Here is a 16,338-nt window from a genome sequence, read left to right as displayed (position 1 = left end):
CAGTTGCGTTCTACAATATGTGCGCTGCTGTTATTGATCCACAAGGTGACGCTGTCTCCATTTCCCCGTTCCACAAAGGCGGGAGGTTTTTCCAGGGCAACGTTCAATTCAGTCTTTTAACCTATGGAGGGCAGCAAACTCCAGCTCGTGAGCTTAGCGCGAACGCCTTTAGATGATGCTCCAAAGCAACAGGCGTTATTACTGTTATCTTTTCCGACAAGCATATCCCCGAAGACTGAAGCAATGGGAAAGTTTAAAAGGGAATGAAGGAAGCGATCTATGTAAAGGTAAATGCCACTCTACTCATGCAACATCCGTTGAATTTATTTAAATTTATTTAAATTAGATAAATAATAGTATGTCCGAAGAAGCGTTCTGTGTATCTGGGAAGCTTGCTTCGAGGATTTTAAAGACGCATCGGAGCAGTGAAGATTATCCCTCCCGTTCCAATCACTCCTTTTTTACGATAAGGCGATTATCTTAATTTCCGAAGGAGTAAATCAAATATACAAAACATTGTTTGGATAGTTTATTTAAAGTTGCGTGGGATTTATTTATTTCCCTTTCTCTTTTTTTTGTTTGCTTGCTTGTTTTTGTGGGAAGCTATGAATAACTATCTTTTTTCTTTCCTTTTTGGTAACTCAGTTAAATAGTCTTGGAGCTTCAGAAAGAGGGTAGAAGAACGGAAAACAGGAGCAATCATTCCAAAAATGGATGGGAAATTTCCCCATCTCTTTTCAATTTCTTTTAAAATACTGGCTAGGGTGTCTGTTTTTCAGAAAAAAAAGAACGTTGAAATTTCCCGATACTGTGTATCCAGTTTGTCGGCATTGCCTGTCAAATCCGTGACATGCTTTTTCACATATTCAGTTACATTCCGAGAGAAATTGGGGAACTGGATTTAATTGTAACAGCGTGATGTATTAAACAGAACAAAATTTGGAAGAGGGCATTTCAAGAATATTTGAAACCTCATCATGTCTTAATTTCAAATTTCCTTAGCAATTTTATTTCTTTTCTTCTTAGCAGGCGTATTTTGGGTGTTCTTATTTGAAGGGCTTCCATGAAATCTCAGGACAACAAACAAATACTGATATATGGTACTATTCCCCCCACTCCCCAAGTCATTTCTCCATCCTTTCACAAAACAGTTGGCTACAAAACCAGTGTGTTCCAAAATAACAAGTACAGTATTTATATCTCCGCCCCTCTTAAAAAAAAGAATACAGATTCAGAATCTCTAGAAATACTTCAAGGGATATGGATTTTTTATTGTATTTTTTTTTTAATATAAAGTACCATGGTCGGTATTTTGAGCCCCTCTCCTTTTCAAATAAATAAATTCCCAAATAGGCCACCTAATAGTAAATTCTCCTCTGCCTCAGATCTTTCTAGTTTGCAAAAGATCCTGCACTAGCTATCAATGCCTTGGAATCTTTCTCCCCAAGATCCTAGAGGCTCGCCATCGTTATTATTTTAGAAGCACTGAAAATCAATGGATTGAAATCAGTCTCATCAAGTCAAATAGAAGCTTAGGGTGGCAAAAGGAGCCGTCGACACTTATAGGTCTTTTATCAGTTTGGAAATGTTCTGCCTCACTTTCTAGCCTCACACTTACCTAGGAATAAAGCCCCCTCCATAGTAGTGGGGTAAAAAAAAAAAAAAAAAAAAAAACCAGCCTAGGAATTGCACCGTAAAACATTCCGGTGAGCACTTCACCAGCCCCCGGAGTCATATCATTCATTTTAAGAATCGCAGCAGAAACTTTGTGGAAAAAGCAAATTTAAATCGGAGTGGGGAGGAAAGAAGCAAGCCTGAATGAGATTGGATATGGTTTAAACATCGAAATTGACTGTCAGATTTTAATAAGAATAATAAGAATAATAATGGAATTGGAAGTAAAGGAATAAAATATGGTTGTTTTCCTCTCCTCTCCACCCCATTTGCAATTGTTTTGCGCAGCGGAGCATCCCAACCCGGGATATGGGGAGGGGGGGGGATCACACCTAGGTTGCGGGCTCGCGTCCCTAATTAACTAAGCCTAATTGCCTCTAATGGAATAATTAGAGGGTCGAATTGGGCGGCGGGGAGGGGGCGTCATCAGTCTAACAAAATCCTTTTCAAGCCATCCTTTTAAAGAAACTGAATGTCTAAATTGAAGCACATTAGCTGTGAAGTCGTTAGGCACTCTCGACGCGTAAGAATCTCAACTGAAATCTACACAATTTTATTCGAAAGCAAGAGGGCGGGGGAAGCACTTTCCTTGGAACTTAATCTCAGGTATTTAGGACCGAGGTGTTAAATGAGGTTAGGATGGAGGTGTCAAGTAATTCTATTAAAAAAAAAAAAACAACTTTGCTTTTTCCTTCGCAGTGCAAATCGATTTGGCGCATCGGGTGCAGGGGATGCGAACAAATCCCCTGCGCTGTCTTAAGCGCCCTTTAAAATTTAAGAAAAGAGCCTAGACTGGCGCTCAGGCATTGTTATCGTAGGTGTCGGAAGAGGAGAGATTCATTTATAAAAAAAGTCAAACGACCCTGAAAGGGAAAATTTGCTCCATATAGGAGATTTGCCAGTGCGGAGAAATATTTTAGAACAGTAGCCTTTTCGGAGATGGTGGCTCCAATCTTCAAAAAAAAAAGAAAAAAAGATGGAATTAAATTAAGAACGCGGATGTCTTTGCGCAACGGCTTCTGATTCGGTTTTAAACCAGAGCTCCACTGACCTCGGATCCCACGATCGCACATCTCCAACCCCGAACCCCCCCTATCCTCACGCTCCAGAATCGCCCCTTTTCCACGCGCGAAGGCGGACGCCCAGAAGCCACCCCGAAGCGCCGAACTTCGCCGCGCTTCCCGGAGCCCCGCCGCGTCCTTACGGCGCTCTCCTCCGACTCTCCCATTGGCCCTCCCGAGCCGGAGCCGGCCACGCCATTGGCGGAGAGCGCGGGGTGGAGGCGTGGCCACGAGGAGTAAAAACGGGCCTTCCGCAAGGGAAGTTTTGGAAACTTTTCTCCAGCCCTCGATGGGGAGTTCGCCTCGCGCGGGGCTTCCCGGAGCCTCCCCTCGCACTGCACTCCAGAGTAGCGCGCGCGTCGCCGGCACAGGAACCGTTTATTTGGATTCCGACGGCTTGTTTTTGTTTACACGCGCTCCGCTTTCACCCGGGACAAACGGAGCCGGCGCGTCGCGAGCCTTTGCGGGCAGTCAGCGGAGCAAGCGAGAGCCCTGAGCCATAGCTTCCCTTCATCCCTTTCTTCTTGCAAGATTATTGCTGTCATCCCCCCACCCTCCTTTGCGAAAAGCTGCCTCTCCACCCGTCCGGTTGGCCTGCCGTCGCGCTTTTTTGTTTTTGCTGTTTTGTTTTTGTTTTTTAGAAAAAAAAATCCTTGGTACGCCGGTGCATTGCGCTGCTCCTCCTTCCAAGAGCATCGCCGTCGCTTTTCAACCATGCGGGAGGAGATCCCAGCGACAGATCGCAGCGCAAGAGCTTGAGAGTTTCGACCATTTTGCAAAGCAGCTTCGGAGAATGTTTTGGCTCTGAGGAGGAGGCCTCGCTCAGCGGAGGAGATTGGAGGGGGCGGGCGGGGGGCAGCGATTTGGCCTCCTGAGAACAACGCGACCTAGGCCCTAGGGGGGGGCACATTTTCCCCTTTCTTTCTTTGCCCTCCCTCTACTAAGATCTGACTTTGTTGTCGTTTTTGGAGGGAGGGGATTAAAAAAAAAACAACCGACGCCATGCAGGCTCGCTACTCGTCTCGGACCCCAACGCCTTGGGAGTGGTCCCTTATCTGAGCGAGCAGAACTATTACCGGACAGCTGGGACTTACGGCAGCATGGCGGGCTCCATGGGGTCTACCCGGGGCACCCGACAGTACGCGGCCGGTATGGGGCGCTCCTAGGGCCTTACCCCCTCACCAGCCCACGGCGCCCAAAGACTTGGTGAAGCCGCCTACAGCTACTCGCCCCTGATCACTATGGCGATCCAGAACGCGCCGGATAAGAAGATCACCTTGAACGGCATCTACCAGTTCATCATGGACCGCTTCCCTTTCTACCGGGAAAACAAGCAGGGCTGGCAAAACTCCATTCGCCACAACCTCTCGCTCAACGAGTGCTTCGTGAAGGTGCCTCGTGACGACAAGAAGCCGGGCAAAGGGAGCTACTGGACCCTCGATCCGGATTCTTACAATATGTTCGAGAACGGCAGCTTCCTCCGACGCCGCCGGCGCTTCAAGAAGAAAGACGTCTCCAAGGAGAAGGACGACACGCTCCGGGGAAAGGCACCTCAAGGAGCCTCTGAAGGCCGCCGACGTCTCCAAGGACACGCCCGCAGTCCAATAACGCCGGCGGCAACGCCTCCTTGTCCGCCCTCTGCCCCCCCGCCGCCTTCTTCCTCGGCCGCCCGTCTGAGAAGAAGATCGTCATCAAGAGCGAGGCTTCCTCGCCGGACCTGCCCATCATCACCAAGGTAGAGACCCTCAGCCCGGAGAGCGGCAGCGCCCCTGCAGGACAGCCCGCGGAGCGTGGCGTCTACGCCGTCGGTGTCCACTGAGAGCTCGCTGCCGGGTGATCCCCACACCCGGGCGCCGGCACCAACGGGCTGTCGGGGGTTCAGCGTGGAGAACATCATGACTCTGCGGACTTCGCCGCAGGGCGAGCTCAGCCCCGTCAGCAGGACGGCCGGGATGGTGTCCTCCTTGCCCCTTGGGTACGCCCAGGCGCAAGCCCCGTCCATCTACAGCCAGGCCTGTAGCCAGGGGGGCTTGGGGGAGGCCGGGGGCAGCTACCAATGCAGCATGCGCGCCATGAGCCTCTACACGGGTGAGAGGAACGCTCACCTGTGTGTGCCCACCACCTTGGAGGAAGCCGCCGCCTCCATCTCCGAGCAGCAGCAAAGCAACGGCGCCTCTTCGCCCCTCACCTCCATGAATCTGGCCTCGGGCGGGGGGCAGCAGCAGGAGGGGACCCTCACCCCCAGCCACCACCACCACCATCACCACCATCACCACCACGCTCTCCCTCACCACCAAACCGGCGGCCAACCCACGGCCGCCGCCGCCTCGTGGTACCTGAACCACACGTCGGAGATCAACCATCACCTGCCCAGCCACGCCTTCGGGGCGCAACAGCAGAACTTCTCCAACGTGCGGGAAATGTTCAACACTCACCGGCTGGGGCTAGAGACCTCGACAGCGCTGAGCGAGCAACAGGTGAGCACCAACTCCACCTGTCAGATCCCCTATAGAGCTGCGCCCTCCATATACCGCCACACCACCACCCCTTATTCCTATGACTGCACTAAGTATTGATTGAGCGGCTCCTGGGAAACACAAACAAACAAACAAACAAACAAGGGAGGGGGTTTAAGCGAACCCTTCAGATTGCATAGAAGGAAATTAGCGCTGTGCTTTGTTTTTAAACGACCTCATATTCAAACGAAAGACTGGGGCGAAAAAGTGACCCGCCCCACAAAATAGAACTTTACGAACCCTGAAATCCCTGTTTGGGGTGTGCGCGCGCGTGCGGCGGGGTGTTCTTCAGTGCCTTCTTTTAATTCAAGTTAATTATAATTGGGGGAGTTGAGGAGACATATTTTTAACGAAAGTTAAATATATTAGTAAAGGACAGTGGCAAAACTTAATTTGTGAAAAGAAAAAAGGACGGTGATCTTGGACAATGTTAACTTATGGAGAATCACCATTTCCACAACGACCATTTATAGGATTTTTTTTTTGAAAGGGAAAGATAATTAAGATACAGCTATATAAAGTATACGTTTTGGTGTTGGGGGTTTTGGGGGGATTTTTTTTGGAGGGGAGTTTCTGTTTATTGCGTTGTAAATATGTGGGAAATCAGGCTTAAGTGGAGAGCCATTATTAATATATTTAAAGTTGAGTTCACTGGATTATTCCTTTAAAAATTTCCCATGTTGCCCATCTTCTTCCATCTATCAAATTAATGATCAGTGCACGTCCTCCTGTTTTCTTGCGGCTTTGTGAACAAATACGCACCAAAAGTCCCTTTTCCCTTTTAAAAGTGAATTACAAAAAATGAATAATTTATTGTTGTTTCCCCTTGATGAACTGTTGTGGATGGGAAGTATTGGAAAATACACACATTTTTTAAAAAAGTAAAGTATCTGATACTTTCAGTAGAAAAACAGAGAGCTAGAAAACAACAAGTATGTGATTTTTTTTTAAAATTGTAAAATAGATTTCCCACTCTGAACTGATCCTTTAAAAACCGACAAAATGCATTTAGGGGAAAAACATTCTCTTTGAATTCTCTGTCACGTTTGTTTTGTCTTAATTGTTGTACTCATTCTTGGAAAAAAAAAATAAATCCGTGCTGTTTATTTCTCCTCAAAAAGTCTGCCGCATGTTTGTGTGAATATCTGCAGTTTTCCTGCTTACAGCCCTCCTCCCTTTCCACTCTCCACCCTTCGAAAATATGATAAGAAAAACGAAGTGCAGGCCTGCAAGGCAGCTGAGGAGAAGGTGGTGGTGGGGAATCGGGACCAGAGAGGTCTCTGAGAGGCGCGTCACTTGTGAATGGTCTTGACACGGGATCAGGACAAGAATGGTCCCAGGCAATGTAGGGTTAGCCTTCGAACTACAAGGAAGTTCAAAATCCGGTTTAAAGCTGCAATTCTAAATATGTTTCATGGAAAGTATCCCCAACGGATGCCTTGGCTCTCGCTTCCGTGTCAAAACGCCCTCCAGAGTTGCGCCAGGGTCACTTGTGAATAATTGCGAAGCTGTCTGAAGGAACGAAAATCTCTGTCGCGTTTAGGAGCGATCCTAACGCTCTTTACCTGGGAGTAAGCCCTAATGAATTTTATGGGACATCCTTTTAGTTAAGATAGCGCCGTTGAAGAGCTTTAGTGTAGCTTCTAATGAGGAATAATATAATAATAATAATAATAATAATAATAATAATAAAAAAAATAAAAAATCCCCTAGCAATCACTCGGGGGTGGGGAGAAAGTTCCCGCGACAGATGTAGTAAATCGGAGTGAAACCCATTCCCCAATAAGAGGAATTGTTCCTATTCCTGTTCCTATTCCTATTCACTACCCCGATTCTTAAATCCACCGGCTTCCAGGCAAAATAATAGATTAAAAAAAATAATTAAAGCAGGTAATGTAACGCTTATTTTTTTTAATGAAGCAGTTTAATTATGCTGTCCTACACTCTCTTTCATTCTCTTTGTCCCCCCTCCCCACTTTATTTTCGGGTAGATTATTTTCTATTCATTTACCCCACCCCACCCCCCGCCTTTATTCCGGCTTGGGCTGGAAGACAAAAGAAGAAGAAAAGATGCTGGTTTCCTAAATTGGTTCCGAAATCTTGATGTTTATATGTAATACTACTACTAGTACTACTACTACTAATAGCTTTTATATCTCGGTGCTTAGATAAACGAACATTGTCATTGCTTGTGTTTTAAATGTGTCACACACAGGAGAATGCCCAAGGGAGGTCAGCTGGTTTTTGTTCTCCACATCCCCCCCCAAAAGCTGCGCTACAATACTTTCCGAATTAACATCCCTATTCGAATTAATAGATTCGAAGTAGTGTTCCGATCGCGATACGATTTATCTGCTGGCAAGCAGCTCTACCGATTTAATACCCGGGTCTGATTTCCAAGGAAAGGCTGTTCGAATAGGAGCCCATAGACCGCTTACTGGGAAGCAAGTCTCACTAAACTAAATGGGATTTGCTTCCCAAAAATGGGATCAAGGACTGCAGTCGTGCAAGCGCGAATCCCTCTGCAGCTCTGTAGCTTCTGCCTCGAAGGGAGAATCGCACGAAGTTCGATAGGACTTTCCTACCGCGTCCAAGGAATTGCGTCCTTAACCAAAATCTCTGCCTGCTCAATAGGAACTTCTTAAATGAGGTTAGATTGGTAAACTTCGCCCTGGAATCCCCATTCCCTTATACCGCCTTGAGCACCACTGCTGCTTAATAATAATAATAATAATAATAATAATAATAAAGGCGTAGCCAGGATTTTTGTTGGGGGGGAGCAAGCCTTTCGTTGGGCGGGGCAGGCCTCTTGTGGGGGGGGGCAGAACCTCAGTTAGCTATGTATTTTTATTGATTTTTATTGATTGGGGCGGCAGCTGCCCCTCCGTGCCCCTCCTTGGCTACACCCATGATGATAATACATACCTAAAGTAATGTGTTTCTGAGCATGGATAAAGCGCTACTACTTTCCGCTAGCCTGCAAGCATTTTGCAACAATGGCGAAGTGTCTGTGTTTCCTGAAGGAGAGGCTGGTATTGAAGAAAGGCAATATACATTTTGAGTCCCGGTGGGTCTCAGTTTAGAAGGTAAATTGTTATTTCTTAACCTTCAGGATTAAGAATCTATTACAACCCCTAGCTCTGGCCACATTTCAAATCAGTGGGGGGGGGAGAGTTTAAAAAGATGTTTAGGGTGGGGTGCTAGATACTGGAATCTCTTGCTTTCTCTTCTCTTTAAAAAAAAATCTGTTTTTTTTACAAAATGTTTTCCCTAGTTATTAGTAACCCCCCTTTCCATGCGAAATCCAATATTTGGATGGATTTTCATTGATTTCAAGCCTTCTGTGGAAGAGAATAAAGGTGTACAGTTTGGGGCAGGTGGGGAAGAGCAATAGCAAAGAAATACCTATGAAGAATAAAAGTACTGTATGGGGGGAGGGGCAGGGACTACCCCAGGATTAGGAATTCGTGGCCCTCCAGATGTTGTTGAACCATAGCTGTCAACTTTTCCCTTTTCTTGTGAGGGAATCCTATTTGAAATAAGGGAATTTCCCTTAAAAAAGGGGGAAAGTTGACAGCTATGTGTTCAACTCCAACTCCCATCAGCCCCAGCCAGCGGACTAAAAAGGGAAGATGGGAACTGTAGTAAAAAACAAACAAACAACACAAACAAACAAACAAACAAAAACACCTTCTGAAGGGCCAGTTTCTCCATCTCTAGTTATAAAGTCTCTTTTGGTGGGGTATGGCAACCTCTCTGCTTCTGCTTCTGTAATAATGGGGACAATCTACTGGTCTACCTTGCAGGGCTGTGTTGAGGACGGCTGAAGGAAATGCATGGCAGAACTAGGTGTAGGGGAAGTCGCTAGTTGATTTTGATGGGGAGTCCAGTTCCTGCAGATTGCAAAGAATCTTGTCTGAGCCAGCGTAAGCATTTGTTATACCCTTAACCAAGAGTGTATGTTTAGGATCACAAGAGTACAGATTAGTTGTGCCTTTTTAGAGTTTCAATCATAAAAGGAGCTTCATAGGTCCCTCTGGTGAGGTGTTGAGGAGCCTTTAGTGACTCAGTTATTCATGGACTGCAACTCCTATCATCCCTGACCGTTGGCCACACTAGCTTGGGCTGATGGGAGCTGGAGTCCAACGCTCCTAATCTAGTGCCTGGTTTTCACAGTGGCTGCCCAAAGATGCCTCTGGAAACCCCACAAGCAGGACCAGAAAGCAACAGACCTCCCCTGTGGTTTGCAACTGGTAATATACAGAGGTACACTTCCTTTATACGGTATGTGAATGCTCCATTTAGCTATCATGATGGAAAGCTATTGGCAGACCCTCTCCTCTTCCATGAAGTTGGCAAATGCTGCTTTTAAAGCTGCCACCACATCTTGTGACAGTGAATTCCATAGCACAGTCTGTAAAAGAGCATTTTCTTTTATGTGCTCCGCATCGACATAATTAGATGACCCCAGATCTGTGCATTATAAGAGATAAAAACCGTGCTCTGTTTACTTCTACCATGTTTATAACCATGTTCCATGTCCTCGTTTAGTTGTCATTCTTCTCAAACCCCAAACCATTTTGCCTTTCCTTCTAGGGAAAGCCCGAAACCCATTTGGTTGCCGTCTTCTGTGCTTTCCCCAGTTCTATGACACATCCTGTTCAAGCAAAGAGATACTGAATAGTCACTCTTACTATGAAAATACAACACACATTAGTGGATCATAGAGTTTCTTTCAAACAACAAATCCAAACCGCTCAAGATTAAATGTAGACTGTCTCTGATATATGGGGAGCATTTAAGGGAAAGTGCTATATAATCGCCAAGTTCTTACAATCCCTGTATCTAGTCTATCCATTTGTCTATCTATCCACCAGTAAGATAGATTTACTACCTGCTTAAGCGTGTGTACCCATACATACTTTTGCTGAAGGAGAATTTTTCTCAAGTAAATGGCCACAGAATTGTGGGTCTCACAATTTCATCGAGACGGTAAACTTAAATTGGTTCAGAGAGGAGCTCAGTTTGTTAGGGAGGGGGGAATTTATAATAATCAAAGATGTACATTTAGGACACACTTGTCAATATTTTCAGGGTATTTATTTTGGCCCAGGTATTGTAATTAGAGAATTGTTAAAAATCAAACATGGCCTTTTCTTTTAATAAACATGAATGTTTCAGTTTATTAAATTGCTGTCTTTTCAAAATATTTTAGAGAGGTTTTGTCTATATGCCCATTTGTTTAAATTGAAGAAATTGGAACCAGTCAATTAAAATTCTGCATCTGGTTGCACTCCCTTCTTTATTATCTATAGGATCCAAATGTTTACTATCTACCGGTAGTCATAAAGCAATCTAGTTGTAGCTCCTATTTGGGGATAATTAGCACATTAATTTCTCATGGAGCCCTTTAGGATCATAAGCAGAGAATGCTCTATCAGCTACCGACTGATATTCCTGATACCAGGACTTTGGGTGCAAGTCACATCCCAAAATTATAAAGAATTGTAATAATTGCAATAGGCTGCTCACAACTTTCTCTATTGAGGGTCCCCCTCTCAGTCTTCTTTTCCAGGAATTCCTGAAAAAGCAGAACTTTTTTTTTTTAAAAATACTGTTATACAACCATCCCTGCCTCAAATAACTGCTACAATTAAAGAATGAATAGTTCCTGGGTTGCAAAGTCCCACTGATTACGGCAGCAATGGGACTCAACTTCTTGCTTTCATCCTACCCTCTTCTATGTGTTTACTTCTGCCCTGCTCAATTTCATGTTTCAAACATTGGGTTATGGAGGTTATGGGTTTAAAGCCAACATTGGCCTAAGAATTTTGCTCTTGTTCAGCAGGAAACTTTGGCTGATTTCCCACACTTGATGTGGGCCAGTGGCAGTGGTGGTGGAGGAAGGAGGCCCACCATTCAATTTAAATTAAAAAAGTGAGATGATTAGTTACTACTATTATTAACCGCTGAGCAGACCTAGCTTCAGTCAGGGAAACCTGTGGCACTCCAGATGTTGATGGACTACAACACCCATCAGCCCCAGATAGCATACTAAATGGTTGGGAACTGCAGTCAAGAAACAGGAAGGACCACAGATTCCCCATCCTTGGTGTGTGGTAGGACAGTTCCAGCCCCCCCCCCCATCCTTGTCTGTTATGCTGTTTGTGGCCCCTCTTTGCAGGATGTGAAATAAAGCAGATGCTACCTCTAAGCATATGCAGACTGCTTCCCCCGAGTATTAGATAGCCGTCATTCAGATGAAATTATCTGAGACAAATCCATGAATTTAAGGCAAGCTCCACAATCCATCACTCCTAAAAGTCTTGTACTTGAAGACTGAAATTTAAAATAAGTGTTTGTCTACACAAACCCTCTTTGTCAGATGCATGAAGTGAAATCTTAGTTGGTGGATATATAAAGGATAGAATTGTCAGGTGGGAGTTGAATGCCAATGAGATGTGAAAATTACAGTGCAAGTCAACAAGAAGGGAAATAAATAGCCCTGGAGTATTGCTTGAAGTCAGACAATTCTTTCTAGAGGAATTGTTGAATCCATTAGGGCTGATTTTCCTCTACCAAAGGAAGGATATGATAATGGTTGATTTTACAATAGAACATCCAAAGGGTGACCTGGTGATCCCTAGACTTGACTGGCTTTTTTTTCTACTCCTAGCAAAGGAGGATTTTATAGCTTTCCCACGAATGGGGCATTCAGCAGTACACCACTTCGGGTAACCATGCGACATACTACGTTGTACATGCAACTGAGTCAAAATCACTTGATTTTCCAATCCTTGGTGATTCACAATTTGCATGTGTGAACAGACTCTGTTCACAAAGGGTGATATTGGAGGTGACATGAACATTTGATCTGTTATATGTGATCGGTGACGCTAGCTCAATTATATGCAATTTGATGCTGGTAATGGCTGGCTGCTGACGACTGTAATATATTTTACCACCTTATATACCTTTTCAAATCACCTTTCTTTCCCCTTAAACACACTTTTATCCTCTTCCCAACACCATCTTTGTTTCTTTGAAAAGTGCAGAACTGTTATTGCTGAAATCTTATTTGAGGCAGAGGCATTGGATGTGTTTCTGCACCAGGTTTCTAAAAGTATAAAAAAGTTCAGGATTATTATTTTTTTACACTCCCAGTGGACATTCAAATTCATTTCTAATGAAAGAAGGCCTGCTTTTGTTTTACTGTTGCTGCTACCTAGATTTAAGTTTCAACTAGAATCAATTCAACTAAAAATGCAATGGTTTTGGTGTTTTGGTTCAGTCTTAATTACTCTATTGCTTGGAGGTAAATCCCAGTGATTTCAATGCAATATGCTTCCCATGATGGATGCTTAAGATTACAGCCTCCTTTTATCCCTGCCTACAAGAGATTTCATCCATATAAGCCTAAACTGCTGAAGTCTTTTTCCTTCCTTCTTTTTTTAAAAACAACACTCCAGTTCTCTCCCTGCCTCCGAGTGACAAAAGCTTTCACCATTTACTTCCAGTTATTATTACTTTTTTTCTCCTTGAAGCAGACAACTAAATTTAGATTTCAGTGACAGGAAAGCCAGATAATAATTTTAAATTTTTTAAGAGGGAACAAGTTTTAAAATCTAAAACCAAGTTCTAAAAGGAAACACGGCCCCCTACGCCTGATGAAATGCTAGATATGTTCCGTGTCAACCGTACAGTATTTCTGCTTAAAAGTGAGTCACCGGCCGTAGTGTTATTGGACCAAGCTGGATTGCTGTAGCTGCATTTGGGTGGTATTTTTGTTCAGAAAGGAAGAAAATAAATCCTGGGAAACTTGGGGGTGAACAGACAAAGATAATAAAAACCCCAAACTGCTCTATCAACAGTATGCATATATCGTATCTAGTTAAGTAGGCTAGTTATTAATGATGGGATTCATGATTGTTGCTGTTTAAATTTGTATACTGCTTTTCATCCTAAGATCACAGGGTGGTTCACAACATAAAAATACAACATAAGAATATAAAATACATAAAACAAAAACCCCAATAACCTCCTATAACCTCTCTTCCTACAATTTTTTTTTAATGGAAGAAGAGGCACAGTTGCTACAATGATAGCTAAATGAAACCTCCGCTTTCAGAAGAAATATACCTTTGAATATCAGATTCTGTGCACAATCAGTGGGATGTTGAAATGGCTGCTGCTGGAAACAAACTGCATTAACTCCTTAGCCTTCAACAGATGGATTGGGAGTCCAGACCCACTGCCAGGTTGCGGCCTGATATAAAATGGGTCGCAACAGCAACAGAACCACCATAGAAATATATAGGAAAGAATTAAGCAACAGTGTAAGAAAGCTGAAGACTTCTGCTTTAACTAGATGGGACCTGGTGTTAGATCCAGCAGAATTCAGATTGTAAAAGAACGGGTCCTTCCCTTCCACTCCACCTACCCCATAGTCATCCTCTAGACAAATAGCTGGAATTGTGTGTGTGCAGGAAGTAGCCTGTCACCAGGGGGTAGGGGGAGTACAATAATAGGACGGAGCTGATTCTTGTACAAAGCTTACTATGGCTGGGTCCATTTCACAGATGGTCAAGCTCCTGCTTTCAGTTAGGCTCTGACTGCTAACAAAGGAAAGTTTACAACATCTGGAGCTTTTTTTTGTTTAGACAAAGGCAAGTAAGGAGATGAATAAAATTATGCATGGTTTGGATTAAGAGATCTTCCCCTACTCTCTCTTCCCATATAATACTAGAACGTGGGGCCATGCAGTAAATCTGAATATTCAGGACAGGCAAAACATAGTTAAGACTATGGAATTTGCTATAGCAAGATGCAGGGCTGGATGGTTTTAAAAAGAGGTTAGACAGATTCATGGAGGAGAAGGCTGTACCTGATGGTTATGGTTCTGTCTCCAGTGTCAGAGGCAGTATATACCACTGGGAATTGCAGGTGGGAAAAGTGCTGTTGCACTCGCCCAGGTCCTCCTCGAGAACTTCCAATAAGCACCAGGTTGGCCACTGTGAGATCAGGATGCTGGGCTGGATGCACCTTTGGTCTGATCCAACAGGGCTCTTCTTACTCTCCTATGATGCTACCTGACATCTCTGCAGACCAAGCAGTTTTTTTTCCAAAACCTGACAAGGGTCTGCCTACTTAACATGACAGGATGTGGGTCCTGCCCTCCTTACACTGGCGGAATGGCTGTAGGGAGACGAAGCCTTCCTTGAAGAACAATGGCTTGTTTGTTACTCCAGGGTCTATAAGACGCTGCCTCTCTGCCTCCTGCATGGACTTCGAGTTTATTTTGGCCTCGGAGTGTCTGTGCAAGGGAATATCAAGAAATCCAAATGCCAAACTCACTTAGAACTTTAGACACGAGGAGCAGGGGGCGTAAGAAGTGTCTATCCCCCCCCCTGGCCACCCCATCCCAATTTAATCTGGCAAAGTATGTCCTGACAAACAATGGGAGCTTTTTTGTATCATGTGTCTCTTTCCAGTGCTGTCAGCCAAAGCAACAAACAACAGCGCTTCCTCCCTGTTACATGACAGAAGAGAGTTTTAACTGATTCTTTTAGAAATTCACCTGCTGTGAATTAAAGGAAGGGATAGAGCCAGTGGGGGCTCCTTGATTGCTCACTTTTGGAAACAATCGGGTCACCTGCTACAGGGCATTGCTGGGTCCTTTTTGCAAGCCAGTTTAAGAGCATAAGAAGCTGTCTTAAGAGTCAGATTCTTGGACTCTAGCCTGATCAGTACTGTCTCCACAAACTGGTAGCAGCTCTCCAGGGTTTCAGACAGTGAATTTCTCTCAGTCGTATATTGAGATGCTGGGAATTGAACCAGAGAACTTTTGAACTCTGGTCAAACCCTGCACCTCAGCATAATTGCCTGGCTGAAAAGCTGAGCCTATGGCGGACTGGAGCTCAGAGACAGAAAACATGCTTGTCGTGCAGAAGGTCCCAGCTTCAATTCCCAGCATCTCTGGTTAAAAAGGATGAGATTATAATTATTTGAAAATATGCTGGGAGTACAAAATGCAGAACGAAGCATATTACCATATGTGGCGGACAAGTCGTTATGCACAAAAGTACTGGAAGATTATAATTAGAATAACAAAAACATTGAAATGTGAAGTTCCCTTAGATCCAGTGCTGACATTGCTGAACAAAAAAAACCCACCATAAAGTGGCAACAAAAGAAACATACATCCTGTCTGTTAACTAACTTCTTAAAAGCATCTTCAGTAGCTGCCTAAATAACAAGACTCTGGACACTTGTCTAATTTCAGCTGGTACCTTATTCCAGAGGGCTGGAGCTGTAACACTAAAAGCCCAGTTTGTAGCACAAACCAAGTGCACCTCCGGGACATGCAGTGCTGTCAGACCCATCTGTGGAGTGCAGTCTCTTAGGTAACCAGATCCCAAGTTCTTTAAGGCTTTAAATGCTAAAAGCAGTTCAGGCCAGGCTGATCTTCCCTTGCTGCTGTTCTTCCTGAATAGCAATCTGTGGCCCTTTGGCTGATGGATGCGACCACAGTGTTCTCTCTTCCTTGCTTTTGCAAGTGACATTTGGAGCAGAATCTTCTTTCTGGCAAGGAAGCTCCTTGGATGGGTTCAGACTGAATGCACATATAATCAATAGATAAATATACTAAAAATCATAAGATTTAACATTGCTTTAACCAGGTTGTAGCTCCAGCTTAGGGTAGCTGGTGGTCTGCTATTCTTATTCAATACTTTATTCAGCAATCTATTAACACAATTACTGTTGTTATTGTTATTACTACTGATAATAAACATGACTATTTACACAGCATTGTAGCCAGGAAAAAATACCTTTTGACAGTTTCCCTTCACAACCACCATGTGAGAAGCTTCACTAGTGCTTGCATTTTTACAAACTGTAGAAAACCGAGGGCTGGGGGCATATGCCTTGCCTCAGTTTATGAGATTTGCACCCAGGTCCTGCAAATCCAGTGCTTGTTACTGCAGCTGCAACAATTATTTAATGGCAACTTCTTCAGTTGTTACAACCACAGAAACATTTATAGAGTAGTTCAGAATATTTTAAAGCAAGGCTGAGCAGAAAGGATC

General features: G+C 44.2%; 1 protein-coding gene across 1 annotated transcript; it reads left to right on the top strand.

The window, feature by feature from the left end:
- Nucleotides 1-3,737: 3,737 nt before the first annotated feature.
- FOXC2 (forkhead box C2) lies at nt 3,738-6,265 on the top strand. Its single transcript, XM_033156903.1, is given in 7 exon segments — nt 3,738-3,750; nt 3,753-3,903; nt 3,905-3,948; nt 3,951-4,276; nt 4,278-4,334; nt 4,336-4,503; nt 4,505-6,265. Coding segments are annotated over 7 exon segments (1,566 nt in total). The 3' UTR covers nt 5,312-6,265.
- The last annotated feature ends 10,073 nt before the right edge of the window (nt 6,266-16,338 follow it).

This window comes from Lacerta agilis, chromosome 8 (genome assembly GCF_009819535.1).
Source record: "Lacerta agilis isolate rLacAgi1 chromosome 8, rLacAgi1.pri, whole genome shotgun sequence".
Classification (NCBI taxonomy): domain Eukaryota; kingdom Metazoa; phylum Chordata; class Lepidosauria; order Squamata; family Lacertidae; genus Lacerta; species Lacerta agilis.
This window is presented reverse-complemented; position numbering and strand designations above follow the sequence as displayed.